Below are 16,759 nucleotides of genomic sequence, written 5' to 3'. Positions count from 1 at the left end.
CGCCGAGACGAGACGAAGACGAGACGCGTTGCAGCGCCCCGTCTCGTCCCGGTCTTGCCGAGACGCCGTCCCACCGAGACGTCTCGCGTGCTGGCTCGCCACGCGCTTGCGCCACGTTGCGCGAGCTAGCGCCACGCGTGACGCCCACTCGCCGGCCCGCGAGTGGGCTTCGTCACGCTGACGCAATAAATATTTTTAAATTTTTTTTTTGAATTTAATAAAAAAATTGAAAAAACGAAAACGGTAATATTACCGTTTTTTCGACTGTTATTTATTTATTTTTTATTTTTTTACTCTATAAATACTCCTATTTCATCCTCATTACACACACAAACACACATCTATTCTTCCCAAATCATCTCCATTTTCTCTCCAATTTTCATCTAACCTCTCCAATTTTCATCACAAAATGTCCGGCGACGGAAACAAGGGCGGCTCTGGTGGGTTTGACATCAACGCGTTTGGCGACTGGGCGGCATGTACAATGTCTTGGGTGGTTCCGGTTCCGGTTCGTCGACGCCGGTGGGGTACCAACCACCCCATTTTGACGTTGATGCATACGCTCGTCCCTCAGCCCCGAGGTATTCGCAGGGATTATCCCAAATTCGGGAGGATTATCCGGATGAACCCACTCCGGAAGGAGGACGAGGCGGTGGAAGCTCCAGGGCATTCGACGCCGTGGTGGAAGAGGTGGAGGCGGCCGAGGAGGAGGAGGAGGATGTAGGCCGGCATCCGTACAGCCGCAAGGACACGATGGCTGTGTACAACGCCTGGATCAGCGTCTCGTACGATCCCATCGTCGGGAATCAACAAACCCAAAAGTGCTTCTAGGAAAAGGTCACCGAGGCATACAACGAGATTAAGCCGAAGGGGTCCCGCCACCGCACATTGAAGATGCTTCGCGCTCACTTTGACCGAGTCGACAGAGAGGTCAAAAAATTCTGCGGCATCTACAAGAACGAAGCGGCTCATTACCAAAGCGGAGCCACGGGAGCTGACATTCTGAGATCGGGTTTGCGAGTCTATTTCGACGACACCGGCAAATAATTCAGACATGTCGATGTTTGGGAGGCCGTCAAAGAAGAGGAAAGGTGGGCCGGCGGTGTCCGGTCCAGCTCGGGCTCGACCTCGAAGCGCACGAAGCACACGGCGGGTGGCCAATACTCGTCTAGTGGGGGCGGTTCGGGCAGCGCCGCACAAGAGGTTGCCTCGCAAGAGGTTGAGGGCACAACAGACGATGCCGGGGGGTCCTCCCGTGGGCGCCGTCGGCCAGAAGGGACTGATAAGGCTAATTTCATGCATAGGTCTAGGGGATAAATTCGTGAATTTGCTGGGTCTAACACATGTTTTAAGCCAGGTGTATAGAAGAAATTCGCCAGGTCTAGGAAAAGAAGGAGGCAATCACACGCCCGAGGAAACTGGCGAATAAGTGAACATTGTGAAAGAAATTACAAGACGGAGTAAATCTCAGAACTGAAGGGTAGAATGGAGATTTCTACGAAGGTTCTAGAAGATTATGTCTGTGTCTATAAAAGGAAGGATGCATGCATTCTGGAGGGACCTTCTCGGTGGAGGCCTCACTAACAGTCTGCAGCTAGTTCACTTTTCTATACACTTGGGTTCTTAGAGGGAAATTCAAGGGTTTCGCACTTGGGTTCACCTTTAGCTTTCATACATTTGTTGTTGGGTTGTAACACCGTCCTGTTGAGGGCGAAGAAACAAGCTCCACTTTACTGCTTTCGTATTTCGTATTTCACCGAGCTTCGCTGTTCGAAGCTCGGCCTTCCGATTTCACCAAATATTTCCGTGTTTTATGCAAGTTTAATTTTCTATTATGACGTTGGTGTTGATTTCTGATTTGGTTGTCGAGATTTTCTGGAGTTTGCGTTAGTTTGCCTGTGTTGGATGCGTTTCGCAATTGTTTTCTGAACTTATGCAGGTTAATGGTTGAATCTGGGTGATCGGAGTTTGCTGGTGGTTGAATCGGAGATTTAAGTTTGGTGTTGTTGCTAAGTTGTGTGCGATTGCTGGAAATTGGAGTTGATCGGAGTAGATCTGTTAGATCGGAAGTTATGGAGTGGAATCTAGTTGTTGTTGGTTTCGGATTGCTTGGATCCGGAGTGGATTAAGCGTTCGACGTGAGATCTGAGCAGAGTTGGTTTATTTTGATGCCTAGTCTTCGAGTTTTCATTTCGTTTCGTCTAGTATATGTAGATCTGCGTTATTTCCGGCTTGTCGTAAGTTTCCGACAACCAAACTTTTAAATTCTGTTCGAATCTGGGTATGTGCTCTGTTTACTTCATCTTCGTGGTTAAATCCGTTGAAGAAAAGCATGCCGTAGTTAGTTATTTTCTCAGTTAGTTATTTGCAGCTTTTCTGCCGTACTCGCTATTTTTGGGTCATGGTCCCCACTGTTGGTTGGTCTCTGTCTAGCTAAATTAGGTAGTCGTTTACAGGGTCTAGGAAGTAAGTTTAATATATCGAAGTCTTGATGATGTTTGATCTCAGCATGTTTACAGCTTTCTAGGTCTAGCGTTTATATTTCCTGCCTAGGTCTAGTAGTAGTTATACCTCAACCCTGTTTGCGTGGCAGCAGCCGCTTAGTCAAGAGTCTCTAAATGCTTTCTTACGTATCCATATTCGTGGGATCGACCCCTGCTTCTCTATACTAATTTATAGTATTCAGGTTGAGGGATCTTTGAAGGAGAGTTTGTGTGTACAACGACAGAGTATTCCTTGTTACATTGAGTTCCTAGACCAAGTGATCTAGTGGATTCATAGGACTTGGTGTCTCGACCTAGCATCGCATTTTCACAACAAACGAAAACACATAACAATTTCCCGCGGGCTCCCAATGGCCGCCCTCCTCCTTAATGTCCATGTACTTCACCGCGACGATGGCGGACACTTCCCGCATGACGCCTGCCCAATTTCAAGCCCATCATGCCGACATTGTGTATCTGGCGGGACAACTTGGTATTCCGCCTCCACCGCTTCCATCGGGGGACGATTCGCCGACGGAGTAGTTTTTATAATTTCTATAAAATTTTATTTTAAATTATGTCTTTTTTTATTTATCTTGCCACGAATTTAATTATATATATATTTTTAGGATTTTAAGTTATAATTTTATTTTATTTAATGAAGTGTGTTTTTATTAATTGAATTTGTTGGAAATAAAAATAAAAAATGAAATTGAATGAATAGTTAAGGTATGAGATGGTTAGGAGACGGATAAGAGATGGAGGGCTGCAGGTTCTGTCTCTTAGTTAAAAGATGAAGTGAAAAATATCCTGAGATCCATGAATAGTTAAGAGATGAGACGATTAAAAGACGGAAGATAGCGCGAATGGCCTAAGGTATCTATCAGTGAAATAATTTGAAACTAACCGTCGATTGTCACTCAACAATATGAGGAAAAATCAAGGACCTGTTTTACCATCCAAAGATATTGGTGGAAACAATCATCAACTGCAAACAGATGATGATATAAATATATAACCTGTCTGAGTGTGACTAAGAAATGGAGTACGTGTATTGTATCATTAGATATTTGCCCATCTCATGTTCGACGAAATGCCTGACTTGTCACCAGTTCGGCCTTTTAGTTTTCGGAATCTGGCGATTTTACCTGTCTGAACATGGGACATGCATATGGTTCTTCATCTTTTCTTGTTTTCCCATTCAACTGCATGCGGCTGTTGTTATGGGGCTATTGGAACGATTGATGCTGGAAGATTTGGTGGAACAATTGTGTTCTTCACAAAATACTTTGTCTGACCAAATTAGCCTGTATGAGTTTTTGTCAATAGAGTTCCATTCGTTGTTAATCCAAAAACTGAAATTTTATCATCACTCAATGCATTGTTTACCTGTGATTCACTTATTGGACAGGCTATGTATCCGGAAGTGATGGAACTATTCGAGAGTGTTGGAGTTGATACTGAGGTTTCTGACAATTCATACTCAGTGAGCTTGGATGATGGCCGAGGATTCGAATGGGGAACTCGAAATGGACTCTCAAGTTTGTTTGCGCAAAAGAAGAATTTGTTGAATCCATGGTTTTGGAAAATGATTAGGGAAATCATTAAGTTCAGAGACAACGCCTCTCTGTAAGTATTATCATAAGCCTCTTTTGGTATTAGAGTTAATTCCTTTTCAAGTCTGTGCTCAATGTATGTCTCCACCAATTGCAGTTATATTGAAGAGCTCAATAACAATCCAGATATTGACCGGAATGAAACATTGGGGAGCTTTGTCCAATCACGTGGTTACTCTGAGATATTCCAGAAAGCTTTCCTTGTATGACTATTAAAAAATCATACTTGTCCATGTCATGCAAGCAAAGATCTGACTTTAAATTGTAAATTTGTTTCCAGATTCCAATTTGTGCTTCAATTTGGTCATGCTCTTCTGCAGTGATGACCTTCTCTGCCTATTTAACACTTTCATTCTTGAGAAATTTCGATATTCTTGAGGTAGACATTTACATTTGTTAGTGAACGTGACATTATTACAATATCTTTCTGGTAAAATGATTGAAATGATTTTCTTTGCTGCAGCTTCTTGGTCTCACTAAATGGCTTACACCAAAATGGCGATCACAGAGTTATGTCGATGGGGTAGGTAGTGAGTTTCTCAGATTCTTTGATCTAGAAATGTTATCTAAGGAACAAGGCATGACTCATAGATATTAAATGTGAATAAACTCTTAAAAGATTTTACTAAATGATTTATTACCAGATTAAGAAAGAGCTGGAAAGTAGATGCTGTCAAGTGAAAACCAATTCTGAAATATACTCTGTTTTTACCAATGACAAGGGTAAGTACGCGTCAAGACACTACTCCTTTCTCATCCGCTCTCATCACCTTATTGTTATTTGAATTCTTAGCGCATAAACAATATATTGATCGTTCCATTTATACGAGCTTACATTTTTCATACGAGTGTAATAAAAAATTGTGCAGGTGTTGTTATTACATATAATGATGGATTGGAAGAAGCATATGATCAGTGTATAATTGCTGCACATCCTCCAGATGCTCTAAACATCTTAAGAAAGCAGGCGACAAATGAAGAATTAAGAATACTTGGTGCTTTTCATTATGCCTACAGGTTTCCTTTATGATAGTCATTATCTTGTGGAACTTTTCCCTAAGATGGTAGTATAGATACTTTTTCAGAATAACCTCCATAGTCACGAGCCCACTTCTACTCTTGAACTCTTACTACAGTGATATTTTCCTTCACCGTGACGAAAATTTGATGCCAAAAATTCGAGGGGCATGGAGCTCGAGAAATTTTCTTGGAGCTATCAATGACAGTGCTTGTATAACGTATTGGCTCAACAATGTCCAGGTTTTGTACATTGAATCAAATGATCTATCGATTAAAATGATTTTCTTCCAACTTTAGTTGCTAGATAACCCAGTATCTTGCGACCTGTTTTCTCAATGGATGTACAGAATCTTAGTGAACCCAGGGTTCCATTTTTTGTGACTCTAAATCCACCTCGTACACCAAAAGATACATCTTTGCAGATGTCAATGAGCCATCCTATACCATCAGTTTCTGCAAGCAGGGCTTTGTCAAACCTCAGTGATATCCAAGGGAAAAGAGGACTATGGTTCTGTGGATCATATCAAGGTGCTAAAAATTTATCTAGAAGCTTTTTCTGCCATCCATTAAGTTGTGTATGATTACTTATAGACTTTTATGGTATAATCTTTTATGCTTCCAGGCTATGGCTTCCCCGAGGATGGAGTAAAGGTATTTTATCACACCATAAGTACAATTTTTATTCCCATTCCTATTTTTATTCTATTAACATGAATTGATCTTGACAGGCAGGAATACTTGCTGCAAACAGCATGCTTAGAAAACTTTATACTTATTCAAACATCCCCAAAGGCATGGTTCCATCCCGTCCTGAAACTGGTGCTTGTTTTGTCGTTGCGAGGTTCTTTCAGCGATTTATTGCTACTGGATGTCTAATGTGAGCTTCTAGTCTACATTATAACATATTGCGTCTTCGGTTTCTACATAAAAAGAAGGTATACAACTGACAAATTCTGTTGAAACAGCTTTGTGGAAGAAGGTGGTAGAATCTTTACATTTCAAGGTACAAGAAGAAAGAGCAATTTACAGGTCACTGTGAGAGTTCACAAACCCCAGTTTTATTGGAAGGTAATATTAGGTTATTACCCCTAAAAAATATTGAAAATTTTATAAGTATTTATTGTCAAACTGGATACTGTTCTCACAGGTCGCAACAGAGTCCGATTTAGGTTTTGCTGATGCGTACATTAATGGTGACATTTCTTTTGTTGATGCAAACGAAGGTCTTCTCAAATTTCTTCTAGTAAGTCAATTGATCCAAAATTCATAATATTTGATAACTTATAACTCATCAACTATCATTATTTGAATATATACTTTATGGGCCTTGTATTTTGCAGCTGATTATAAAAAATGCAGAGATGAATGCATGTGCTGAGTTAAACAAGGCAAGGTAATTATAATCAAGAGGAATCTATCTGTGTGTATGTTGATCTGGTCTAATTTCTTTATAGAACGTAATACGATGATATATTTTACTGTGTTGATATTGCTAGGAAACGGTGGAGATTATTTATTTACACAACTTTAGCAGCAACCACAAAAAAATTCATCAAGCATGTTTCCCGGAGGAACACACTGATCCAGGCACGGCGTAACATCTCGCGCCATTATGACCTAGTAAGTGGCCATATGTTTTCAAAGCATTAAAATGATTATAGAATAACACAGGAATACAAATCTCTATTAATTTGTTTAATTTGGTATACTTCCTTGTATGCAATATTCTTAGTGGATGTGCATGTGACGTCAAGCACATAATCTTTTACATAAGAAGTACATTGTGATATAGTTCTACTCCAATTGTTTCATCGTAATTCAATTTCTTTTTATTTCTTTTGGCAGAGTAATGAATTGTTTTCTCTATTCTTGGATGAGACAATGACGTATTCTTGTGCAATATTTCAGGTGATACTAATGATTTCAAATTTTCAATAGATAGATCTGTTGATGGTCTGTACCAATATTCATAGTTCATACTGTCATTGCAGAATTCATTTGAAGATTTGAAGAATGCACAGCTCCGGAAAGTCCATACTTTGATTGAAAAGGTGAAATTCACGGTCAAATTCGTTCAATCTTGAATTGATCATTAGGGATGCTAAAATTTAGTAATTAATTTGATCTGTTTAAGAACTTAACCTTTGTGGGAAAGGTTGAATATCTAGTTACTCATTAGAAGGTGAAATTTAGAGTGAATAGATTAAATTTGTTATATCTTTCTTTCTCTAAAAACTTATTCTTCATGTTCTATTACAGTGATCAAATATTGAAGAGTTTGTGTTTCTTGATGGGATATATTTACACTAGACTGGAAGAGTAAAGCAGTTTCCTTAAAAACCCTGAAATTACCACCCACCTAAAAGACCAATTTGTCTTAGCTTATTATACTAATAATAGTAATAACAAAAACTAATAATACTTGTAATCTATATTTATTACTCCTAAAAGAGCCTTGTTTTGCATAGTTTTGTTTGCATACTATATCCCTATTATTTAAGCTATACTACTATTGTAATAGCCGAGACCTAGATTCTCGAGAATTCTTAAGAAATAAATACCAGCTTTTATTTAACGAATGAAAGAGTATTTTTATTTCTTGAGAAATGGTACAAATTACAGTTTTCAGAATCTCAAAACTAAAGTTACAATCTTTGACGACGAAAATTAAAAGTTGAGCTACTACACTATTACATTTAGAAATCCCGAAGGGCTACTTTGGCCTTCGTCACCGGGCCATCTCGGCCACAGATTTTCGAACGAGCCGAGAGGGCGAGATCACGAGGAAGGCAGCCTCGGTAGCTAGTTCAGACACTGCCAACGCCGAGCAAATCGGTGGAGACCGAACCACGGTGAGGGGCCGTGCCCATACATCCCCCAGGATGAACCAGAACTGTAGCAAGACAGCTGCCCAGCCCCTTGAAACGGCAATGACAGATTGTTCAGTGGCAGAATCTTTGCCAAGCCTCGTGCACCTGCCACAAGAGACGAAAGTCCATAAATAAACCAGTACTAGACCCCAAATAAAGCCAAATGCAGTTGAATGAGCAGCAAGGAATGCAGGAAATTAAAGCACCAAAACTCAGTGGAAGTCAGAGTGCAATCAGGAGCCATAGGCTCAAACCTCTCACGAGTACACCCTGCGAGTTGCAGCAGAGGAGACAGCCACTGCCCAGCCCATTAAAGACTGCTTTTCAGCCAAGTACACCAGCCTTTCTCAGGCTTTCAGTTAGGCAAACGAGTATAAATCACCCTCAGCCTCACCCTCCCTCAACACCACTACTCAGTAGCAGAGGAGCAAGCTAAAGAGAGGGAGGAAGAACTGAGGCAGAGAGGGAGAGCCGAATCAGAGACAGAAACCGAAGCAACTGCAGTAAGTAATCAACTTTCCCCAAAGTGTTAAAGCATTTTACGCATAGTCATAAATGAGAAACCAAGCATAGCATGATAGGCCTCTAGTCAGTGCGTAGCATGCTCAAGATGAGGAAAGTTAAACCTTTTCCACCTCAACACAATCATTTCATAGCTTAAGCCTGAACATGAACTTGGTAAAGAAGTAATAAACTCTACTATTTCTTCAGACAGCACACCTAGGCTTCGAATTTAGAAGTATGAGCTTTGACAATAGTAGAATTTCCCCAGAACTGAACTCACACCAGTGAACTCCACTCGAAAAGAATATAGCAAACATTCTAAAATCGGAAACCTTATCACCAAGTAAAAAGGGAAGCATGAACTAACTAAGTGAGAAAGAGACTTAGCTCTGGAATCGGGAGACAGCAGCGGCTGAATGGCGACCTCAGCCTCCCTTCTCCGCCGCATCAGCGAACCCCGTCGAAGTAGCAGCAGCGGCAGCGTCTGAAGGAAACACGGTGGTGGCCGACAGGCGAGGCGTCGTTGTAACTGTCGCGAGCTCAGACGCCCCCCTCCCCCAAAAATCGAGAAGCGATGAGGACAGAGAAAGTTAAGGAGAGGTGGGTGGCGCCGGAGACGACGGTGAACGGTGGCGGTGGATTAGCTGCGCCGAGAATGAAGAGGGACAGATGAGCTAGGGTTCCGCCGATCTTCAATTTGGGAGAGGGGCCGTTCACGGTGAGGAAGGGAGTATGCTCTCCTTTAATTGGGCCATGCCCAGTTAATTGCTTTGGGCCTCAGTGAATAAAAAATACAAAGGAAGGAAGATGGGCCATTTTGTTTAAGAAAATAAATAGTCTGGGCCAGAATAAATAAATTTCCAGCTGGGCTTGAGAATTTAATTACTAGAACCATTAATTTGGTTGAAGCCGTTATCTTGGATCAAGTTAAAAGCATGACGAAAATTATTCCCTAAGCCACGGAAGAAAAGTACTATTAAGCCGTGTCGAAATAATATTCGATAAATAGTTAAAGCAGACTTTAATAGTCACAGAAAGTATTTTAAAATACTTAAGATAATCCGGGAAATAATTATAACCGAACGGGTCAGCCGGTTACAGAACAAATTAAATCACCGTTTTAATTAAAGATTTAAGACTTCTAATTTTAGAAGGGCAGAAATTAAAATAATAAGCACACGCTTAGGCATGCATTCATGCAAGATTGAATGATTACTCAAAGCCTAATTTAAGTACATTTTTTTTTTTTTTTTTTTTTTTTGAAAAGGGACGTCGTCGCTCGACGAGTAAATCTCAAGTCAGACAGTACCCGTTTGAAAGGGTTAAGCAAACGAGGTGGGCTTTTCTATCCTACATTATGTGTGGGCTTCTTTCCTTTTTATTTACAGAACTCTATGAGAATAAGTGTGAACTTTTGAATGAGTTGTCATGCCATGTTTTATTTTGTGATTGCCATTCATGGTTAAAACGAATTCGGGTCCCAGTAGGTCAGTAAATCCTACTCGGACTAGTGTACACTTACGGACCGTGAGCTAGCGCAAGGTTGGCCGGTCTAGGGGTCGTGAGCTAGCGCCAGGTTGGCCGACCCAGTGATCGTGGAATGTGGCCACATTCCCGATTCACACAGCTTGACATGGTATATCATCAGAGAGTTAAAAGACTGCAGTCTATTTCAGAAAGAAATAACAGATTTTAGTGACCGGGACTTGTTTTCAGAAAAAAACCCCCGCGTTCACTCAGCTTGGCAGACAACTAAAAGAAAAACAGTTTTCGGCATGAGCCCACTGAGTGCATCAAGTACTCAGCCCTGCATATTGTTTTCCTTAATGTGCAGGTTGATTGTTGTCGAAGCCGAGGAGGTGTTGGGACTGAAGATAAAATAAAAGAAGGGTAGCTAGTGTAGTATGTCTCCATACATGTTATACTTGTCTTGGAACTCTTCCGCTGCATAGACCTAGCTTTGTCTCAGTAAAGACAATGTCCCACATTTCACTCTGATGTAATAACTTGCTATCTTGATGACTTTTAGACAGTATTTTCCTTAATTTCAGTAATTATGATGATGTGTTGAGACAGTTTAGTATTGTTAGTCGCGAAATAGCTGCGCTTTCTTTGACTAGGAAGTTGTGGTCGTGACAGAGTGGTATCAGAGCACTTTTCTTTCGCTCTGACCCAAGAACCTTCTTTCTAAGCCTCAGTCCAGAACAGTAGCACTAGGCTAGAAAGTGAACAGAATGATCAGTACAAGATCCCAACACCTCAGCTCGACACGATCAACTGCACCAGAAACAGGGGTCGACACCCGCCCGTCCAGAAAAGAGAATTTTAAAGAAAGAAAATATTTTTCCATTTTGAGAAGGAAAATGAAATTTTCTAAGTTTTCAGAAAAAAAAAAAAAAAAAAAAAATTTCATAGCCCTAAATGGGAACGAAAATGTTTATTTGAAATGTTTGCAAGAGGCAACGTGATAGCTGATACTTTGCATGAGATATGCTTAATGTATCTGTGATTTATGTTTAAAGAGCTTGACATGAATGTATAGATGTCATGGGGACTATGTATGTGAACCTAGAGTGCTTTAGAAAAGTACCTTAGGTGAGACATGCAGAATCAAGTACTAGCAGAACGAGAATTTGTTACCGCCTTCCAGGGCGACGAGACCAACTAAAACCCATCAGTTTGGGCAAGCTTCAAATTCCAAGGAATTATGAGAAAGAAAAGGCGAGCCAAAAAGTACTATTGTACTACTTATAGACAGCAATTAAAGGAAGTCCATTCTTTTAAGCACACAGATAGTATACATATATATATGTATACTAGACGATGAACCAAGAAGTTCCCAATGTCTTTACAAAGACCAAGTTATAACGAAAATAGTTTACTTTCCAGCTTGTTCGGGAGATGCATCCCTACACGGAAAGAGATCGTACCCGCGATCTAGTAAAGTGATCTAATGTGGCGTAACAAGCCCAAGTGGCTACGTGATCCAGAAGCGATACTTATAGCGTGCTACGAAGCACGATGGAGAATGTGATGTTTTACCAGAATCGGCGTTCTAAGTTATCAAGAACGATATGAAAGTATGACCTCCAGCTGCGGTTATCAGTTTAACAGCACGAGGAACCCCATCTTGGAATGTATGGTTTCCCAGAACGCGTTTATCATGTGCGAGCTCCACAAGAAAAACAAGGGAGTGTCACGTAACTAGAACCGATGATTATAATCAATAGTACTTACTTGGATTCCCAATGAAATCCCTTCTAAGAGTCCTTCCAAGGACGATACCCCCGTCTATTCAGACTCTAGTTTTGACTCGCAAGTACCATGTCAGTGTTCCTTTTTCTGTGCGAGGTTTGACTCATTTCCAGCTTATGGACTGCAGTCCTTTTTGACTCATCGTACATAAAGAGTAAAGTTTTGACTGTTTAAGCTCCAGTCGTAAACCCTAAATTCTACAGTTGTTCATATCCATGATCTTCGGAATGAGCGTATTCCTCAGACATTCTTTGAACCTCCGGGACAACGATGTCCTGTCGGCTATTAAGACCTTTGATTGACTCACGTTCTGCAAGTAGTACGCCACTTTCATTTTCTTCAGGAAAGCGGCGACTCAGTTTCAGTTCCCAAATTTTGGATACCTTTATGTTTCAAGCATCGTTATTTGTTGTTGTCTCCTTTGAGCCATAATATTGGAGATTTATATCTCGATTTCTTAGACCTATGCAATGAAATTTCATTCTTACGATGCTTACGTTGTGATCCCCAGAGTGATCAAGACAGTTAAACATTTTCCTCAGGGAATTTCATGTGGTGCTGGAACTTTTGTTTACCTCCCTATTTTGAAATCCTACAAAGGTGAAATTTTTCGACCTCGATCCCAGTACATGTATTATTCCTAGTCTCAGAATTTTTCTGCAGCTCGAAGTTAAGGCAAACATATTGCACCTTTCCCTAACGAGCTTGCCCTAGCTGATTTTTCTGAATAGTTCATTTCAGTGCGTTGCCTTAATGAACCTATGAAATCATTGATGCGATTTTGTTATTCCATATCAAGATGCCTTTGAAGCATGATCAATGTTTCCTTCATTGCAATCGCCTACGTTTATAAATTTTCACGGTTGATCATCTTAGGCGATGACATGTTTGAACCACTGTCCTTGATGCTCAGATCATTTCAGTTTAATTGGACAACTGTATTGTCCTATTTTGCAGCTTACTATGGGAATTTACAGTTAATTCATTTCCATCCAGTTTTCATGACCCATCTCATGATTATTTCTAGCTCCCACCAGGGGTGAGCCTCAGCTTCTATGAGTTTACCTGGAAACCAGTTGAGCTACGTAGTTCTTTGAATGAACTCAGTACTTACCTTCAAGGTCGATTATCGACGAAAATTCATAAAAGTTGAACAAGGGATGTTATTCTTGTCCAGTTGGGTATTCAGGAGCCCTTCAGATTTTCAGTCATACTCTCTTGTGTGAATAATAATCCAAGTTAAGACTATTAGATTAATCATTGAGTTATTGATACGAGGCTAGCAGAAAAAGGCATGGTCTCAGTTTCCTTCAGATACGCATAATAAATACGTCCCCATGGAGACACGTGCAGGAAATGATGCACCAACCAGAAGCGTCGCATAACCGACAGCAAAGCGTTAAATACTTCGAATCTACGTACCGCTTGTGACCAGCAGGTGGAAGATCGAATATTTTGTTGTATAGAGAAGCAACTAGCCTTGAGTAGAGAAATATCAAGGAATATTTGAGGATTAAATGATGTCCGAAGACGTAAAAGACCTATGTGGTAGTTTGAACGATCAAAATGCTTACTCCGAGTAAGATAAGTAAGCCACAAGAACAAAGACTCAATCATGGGCATGTAATGAAAGCCATGGAGAAAGTACGAGTGTATTCGTAGTTTATGTTTGACGGAACAAATCCCATCAGCAAAAGGGATTCGTCTGAGAGGTGGCCAGGAAAGGCTAAAGCTGGAGAGACATTCGGGGAGAGGAACGCGTGATAGCACAGCTACCCTCACCATCACTACTATGAAGGGAAAATCGAAATTTTTCCTTAAAGAGTTATCGCAAGAGAACGGGTTTAGAGCCCTATAATATAGAGCAAGGACAAACGTTGACAACAAAACGCGACGAAGTATTCTACGATATGCCACATCCCAAATTAAGCGGCTCAGAAAGGAGCTGTCGATAGAGTTTTGTGTTAATCTAGACACGAGATCTAGATCACTTTGGAAAGTCATGCTAGATTATTTCACCACGAATCGCTCAGTCGAACCAAAAGAGCATGGAGACAGTAGCGTTGGGAGAAAGAAGCCAACACATCCACATGCACAGATCCAGTATTCAAGGTTTAACGCGAGTAGAATAAAGTCTATGCTAAATCATGACAAAGAAATCGCGGTGAACACAAAAGCATCTTGAAACGATGAAAGTAGACTACCTCAACTAAGCGAGAGGTTACGAGGTCATTAGGCTAGCTCAATGACTACGATTACGATCGATACAAGCATTTGAGAACTTAGTATCTGACGATGAAATCTAAAACGAGGAATGGCTTCAACAGCCAGACGAAATGAAACGTCTAATAGATTACTTGAATCAGTCATATTATCTCTATCACCAAATAGAATGACGCTTAAGGAACAGCAGAACTTAAGATCTAGATACAAGAACTACTAGATTCGCGTTTTTATAGACTCAGTGTGTGACCATGTGGTACACCAGAATTCTTCATGAAGAAGGATAGAACGTTGAGAGTTGAGCAAGTTAGCACTCAAGAACAAGTATCATTTGCTGAGAATCGATGATCTTTTCGATCAGCTGCAAGGAGCTAGAGTCTTCTCGAGGAACGAGAAAGAACACAAGGAACATTTGAGGGCCACTTCAGAAATGTTAAGAGCCGAGAAACTATATGCTAAGTTCAGCAAGTGTGAGTTCTGGCTTAGCGAAGTGAACTTCCTTGGACACATAGTGACAGCAGAAGGGATCCGAGTGGACCCTGCTAAAGTTGAAGTCGTGCAACGTTGGCAGTCACCAGCGACGCCCAATGAAATTCGGAGTTTCCTAGGACTCGCGGGATACTACCGCAGATTCATTGAAGGATTTTCTAAGATAGCAAGGCCAATGACTCAACAGCTCAAGGAAGGAGTTAAAGCCGACTGGACCCCAAAATGTGAAGCAAGCTTCCGATTGCCTAAGGAAAAGTTGACCACAGTGCCAGTTCTAGCCGTGCCAGAAGCGGGAGTCGACTATGTGGTGTATACAGGTGCATCGAAGGTCGGACTCGGGTGCGTGCTGATGCAGAAGGGTAAGGTGATAGCGTACGCTCCACGCCAATTGAGGCCGCACGAGTTGAACTATCCGACGCACGACCTGGAATTAGCAGCAGTGGTCCACGCGTTGAAGATTTGGAGACATCACCTCTATGGAGTTCGATGTGAGATCTTCACAGATCATAAGAGTCTCAAAATACTTTTTCGAGCAGAAGGATCTGATTATGAGACAGCGCAGATGGCTGGAACTAGTCAAAGACTACGACTGTGGTATAAACTACCACCCAGGAAAAGCCAATGTGGTAGCGGATGCCTTGAGCAGAAAGACTGCGCCTCAAGTGGCTGCTTTCCTCACACAAGAGGAAGAGCTTATCCGGGGATTCGCCAAGATGCGGCTGGAAATAGTAAGAGCCCCGGAGACAGTGGACAGCAGAATATCCACCTTGGTCATAGAACCAGATTTAAGAGACAGAATCGTTGAAGCCCAGAGGGACGATGACGCTCTAGAAAAGATCCGTCTCAGAGTAAGAACGGGAAAAGGAGAATACTACCGCGAAGAGGCGGATAATGCTCTCACTTTCAAAGGGAGATTATGCGTACCCAATGAGGAGACACTCAGAAATGAGATCATGAGTGAAGCTCATGAGACACCCTATACTGCCCATCCTGGAAGTACGAAGATGTATCAGGACTTGAAGAAGCAATTTTGGTGGGATGGCATGAAGAGAAGCATAGCGTCGTTTGTGGAACGATGTCTGGCCTGCCAGCAAGTGAAGGCGTTACATCAACGACCCTACGGACCTCTCGAGATTCCAGAATGGAAATGGGAGCATATAGCAATGGATTTTGTGACAGGATTGCCAAAATTCACAGCAAGGAAACACTGCCATCTGGGTGATTATAGATCGACTCACCAAAAGTGCTCACGTCATACCAATTCGTATCACATACGGATCTGACAAGTTGGCACAGATTTATATGCAAGAGATTGTGCGCCTACATGGTGTACCAGTAACGATCACCTCAGATCGAGATTCAAAATTTACTTCTAGATTTTGGATAAGCCTACAGCGAGAGTTAGACACTCAGCTGAATTTCAGCACATCATTCCATCCACAGACGGACGGACAGTCCGAAAGGACAATTCAGACATTAGAAGATATGTTAAGAGCCGTAGTGCTCGACCGTGGAGTGAGCTGGGAGCCAGTACTTCCACTTATAGAGTTCGCCTACAACAACAGTTACCAGGCAACTATTGATATGGCCCCATACGAGGCACTCTATGGGAAAAAGTGTAGATCACCACTTTACTGGGATGAAGTTGGTGAGAGAAAGATTTTCGGACCAGACTCGGTAGAGGAAATGATAGAAATTGTCCGACAAATCCGAGGGAGAATCAAAGAAGCTCAAGATAGACAGAAATCCTATGCAGATGCTCGTAGAACGGATTTACAGTTCAAAGCAGGAGACAAGGTCTTTCTGAAAGTATCCCCATCAAAAGGGATAACCAGGTTCGGCGTCAAGGGCAAGTTGAAACCGCGTTTTATCGGGCCTTACGAGATCCTAGAAACAGTCGGCCCTGTGGAGTACAGATTAGCGCTTCCGCCCAGCTTCGGGAATGTTCACAATGTGTTTCATGTATCACAGTTGAGAAAGTATGTGTTTGACCCTAAACACATAATGCACCAAGAAGAAGTGGTGTTAGAACCAGATTTGAGCTATGAAGAAAAGCCAGAAGCAATTCTGGACAGAAAAGTTAAAGAGTTGAGAAACAAAAATATTGTAACAGTGAAAGTCCTATGGAAGCATCACGGCCGCGAGGAGGCGACGTGGGAGCTCGAGGACTAGATGAAAGAGAAGTACCCACAGCTTTTTACCTAACCGAGACAAAATTTCGGGACGAAATTTTTGTTAAGGGGGGTAGAATGTAATAGCCGAGACCTAGATTCTCGAGAATTCTTAAGAAATAAATACC

General features: G+C 41.6%; 1 protein-coding gene and 1 long non-coding RNA gene across 3 annotated transcripts in view; one reads left to right on the top strand and one right to left on the bottom strand.

Moving 5' to 3' along the window:
• LOC121795994 overlaps positions 1-16,759 on the top strand; it is a 59,236-nt gene that overhangs the window by 37,882 nt on the left and 4,595 nt on the right. The window contains exons 1-17 of one of the 2 annotated variants that reach the window (XM_042194683.1): positions 3,385-3,792; positions 3,895-4,112; positions 4,197-4,302; positions 4,380-4,478; positions 4,563-4,622; positions 4,744-4,822; positions 4,969-5,116; positions 5,236-5,359; positions 5,467-5,647; positions 5,742-5,770; positions 5,848-5,996; positions 6,085-6,187; positions 6,267-6,362; positions 6,460-6,512; positions 6,616-6,739; positions 6,965-7,027; positions 7,111-7,170. In XM_042194683.1, coding sequence (XP_042050617.1) covers positions 3,898-4,112; positions 4,197-4,302; positions 4,380-4,478; positions 4,563-4,622; positions 4,744-4,822; positions 4,969-5,116; positions 5,236-5,359; positions 5,467-5,647; positions 5,742-5,770; positions 5,848-5,996; positions 6,085-6,187; positions 6,267-6,362; positions 6,460-6,512; positions 6,616-6,739; positions 6,965-7,027; positions 7,111-7,170 — 1,689 coding nt within the window. In that variant the 5' untranslated portion in view covers positions 3,385-3,792; positions 3,895-3,897. Of the gene's footprint in view, positions 1-3,384; positions 3,793-3,894; positions 4,113-4,196; positions 4,303-4,379; positions 4,479-4,562; positions 4,623-4,743; positions 4,823-4,968; positions 5,117-5,235; positions 5,360-5,466; positions 5,648-5,741; positions 5,771-5,847; positions 5,997-6,084; positions 6,188-6,266; positions 6,363-6,459; positions 6,513-6,615; positions 6,740-6,964; positions 7,028-7,110; positions 7,171-16,759 lie in introns of those variants that run through there. The other variant, XM_042194682.1, reaches the window with a different exon arrangement.
• On the bottom strand, positions 7,690-9,560 carry LOC121795997. Its single transcript, XR_006049680.1, has 2 exons — positions 8,861-9,560; positions 7,690-8,094 (listed from the first exon to the last, which is right to left on the bottom strand). It is a non-coding gene; the product is annotated as an uncharacterized LOC121795997 (long non-coding RNA).

The sequence above is a fragment of the Salvia splendens genome, chromosome 3 (assembly GCF_004379255.2).
Source record: "Salvia splendens isolate huo1 chromosome 3, SspV2, whole genome shotgun sequence".
NCBI lineage: Eukaryota > Viridiplantae > Streptophyta > Magnoliopsida > Lamiales > Lamiaceae > Salvia > Salvia splendens.
Note: the sequence above shows the minus strand (reverse complement) of the source record. Positions and strands in the feature narration are given on the sequence as shown.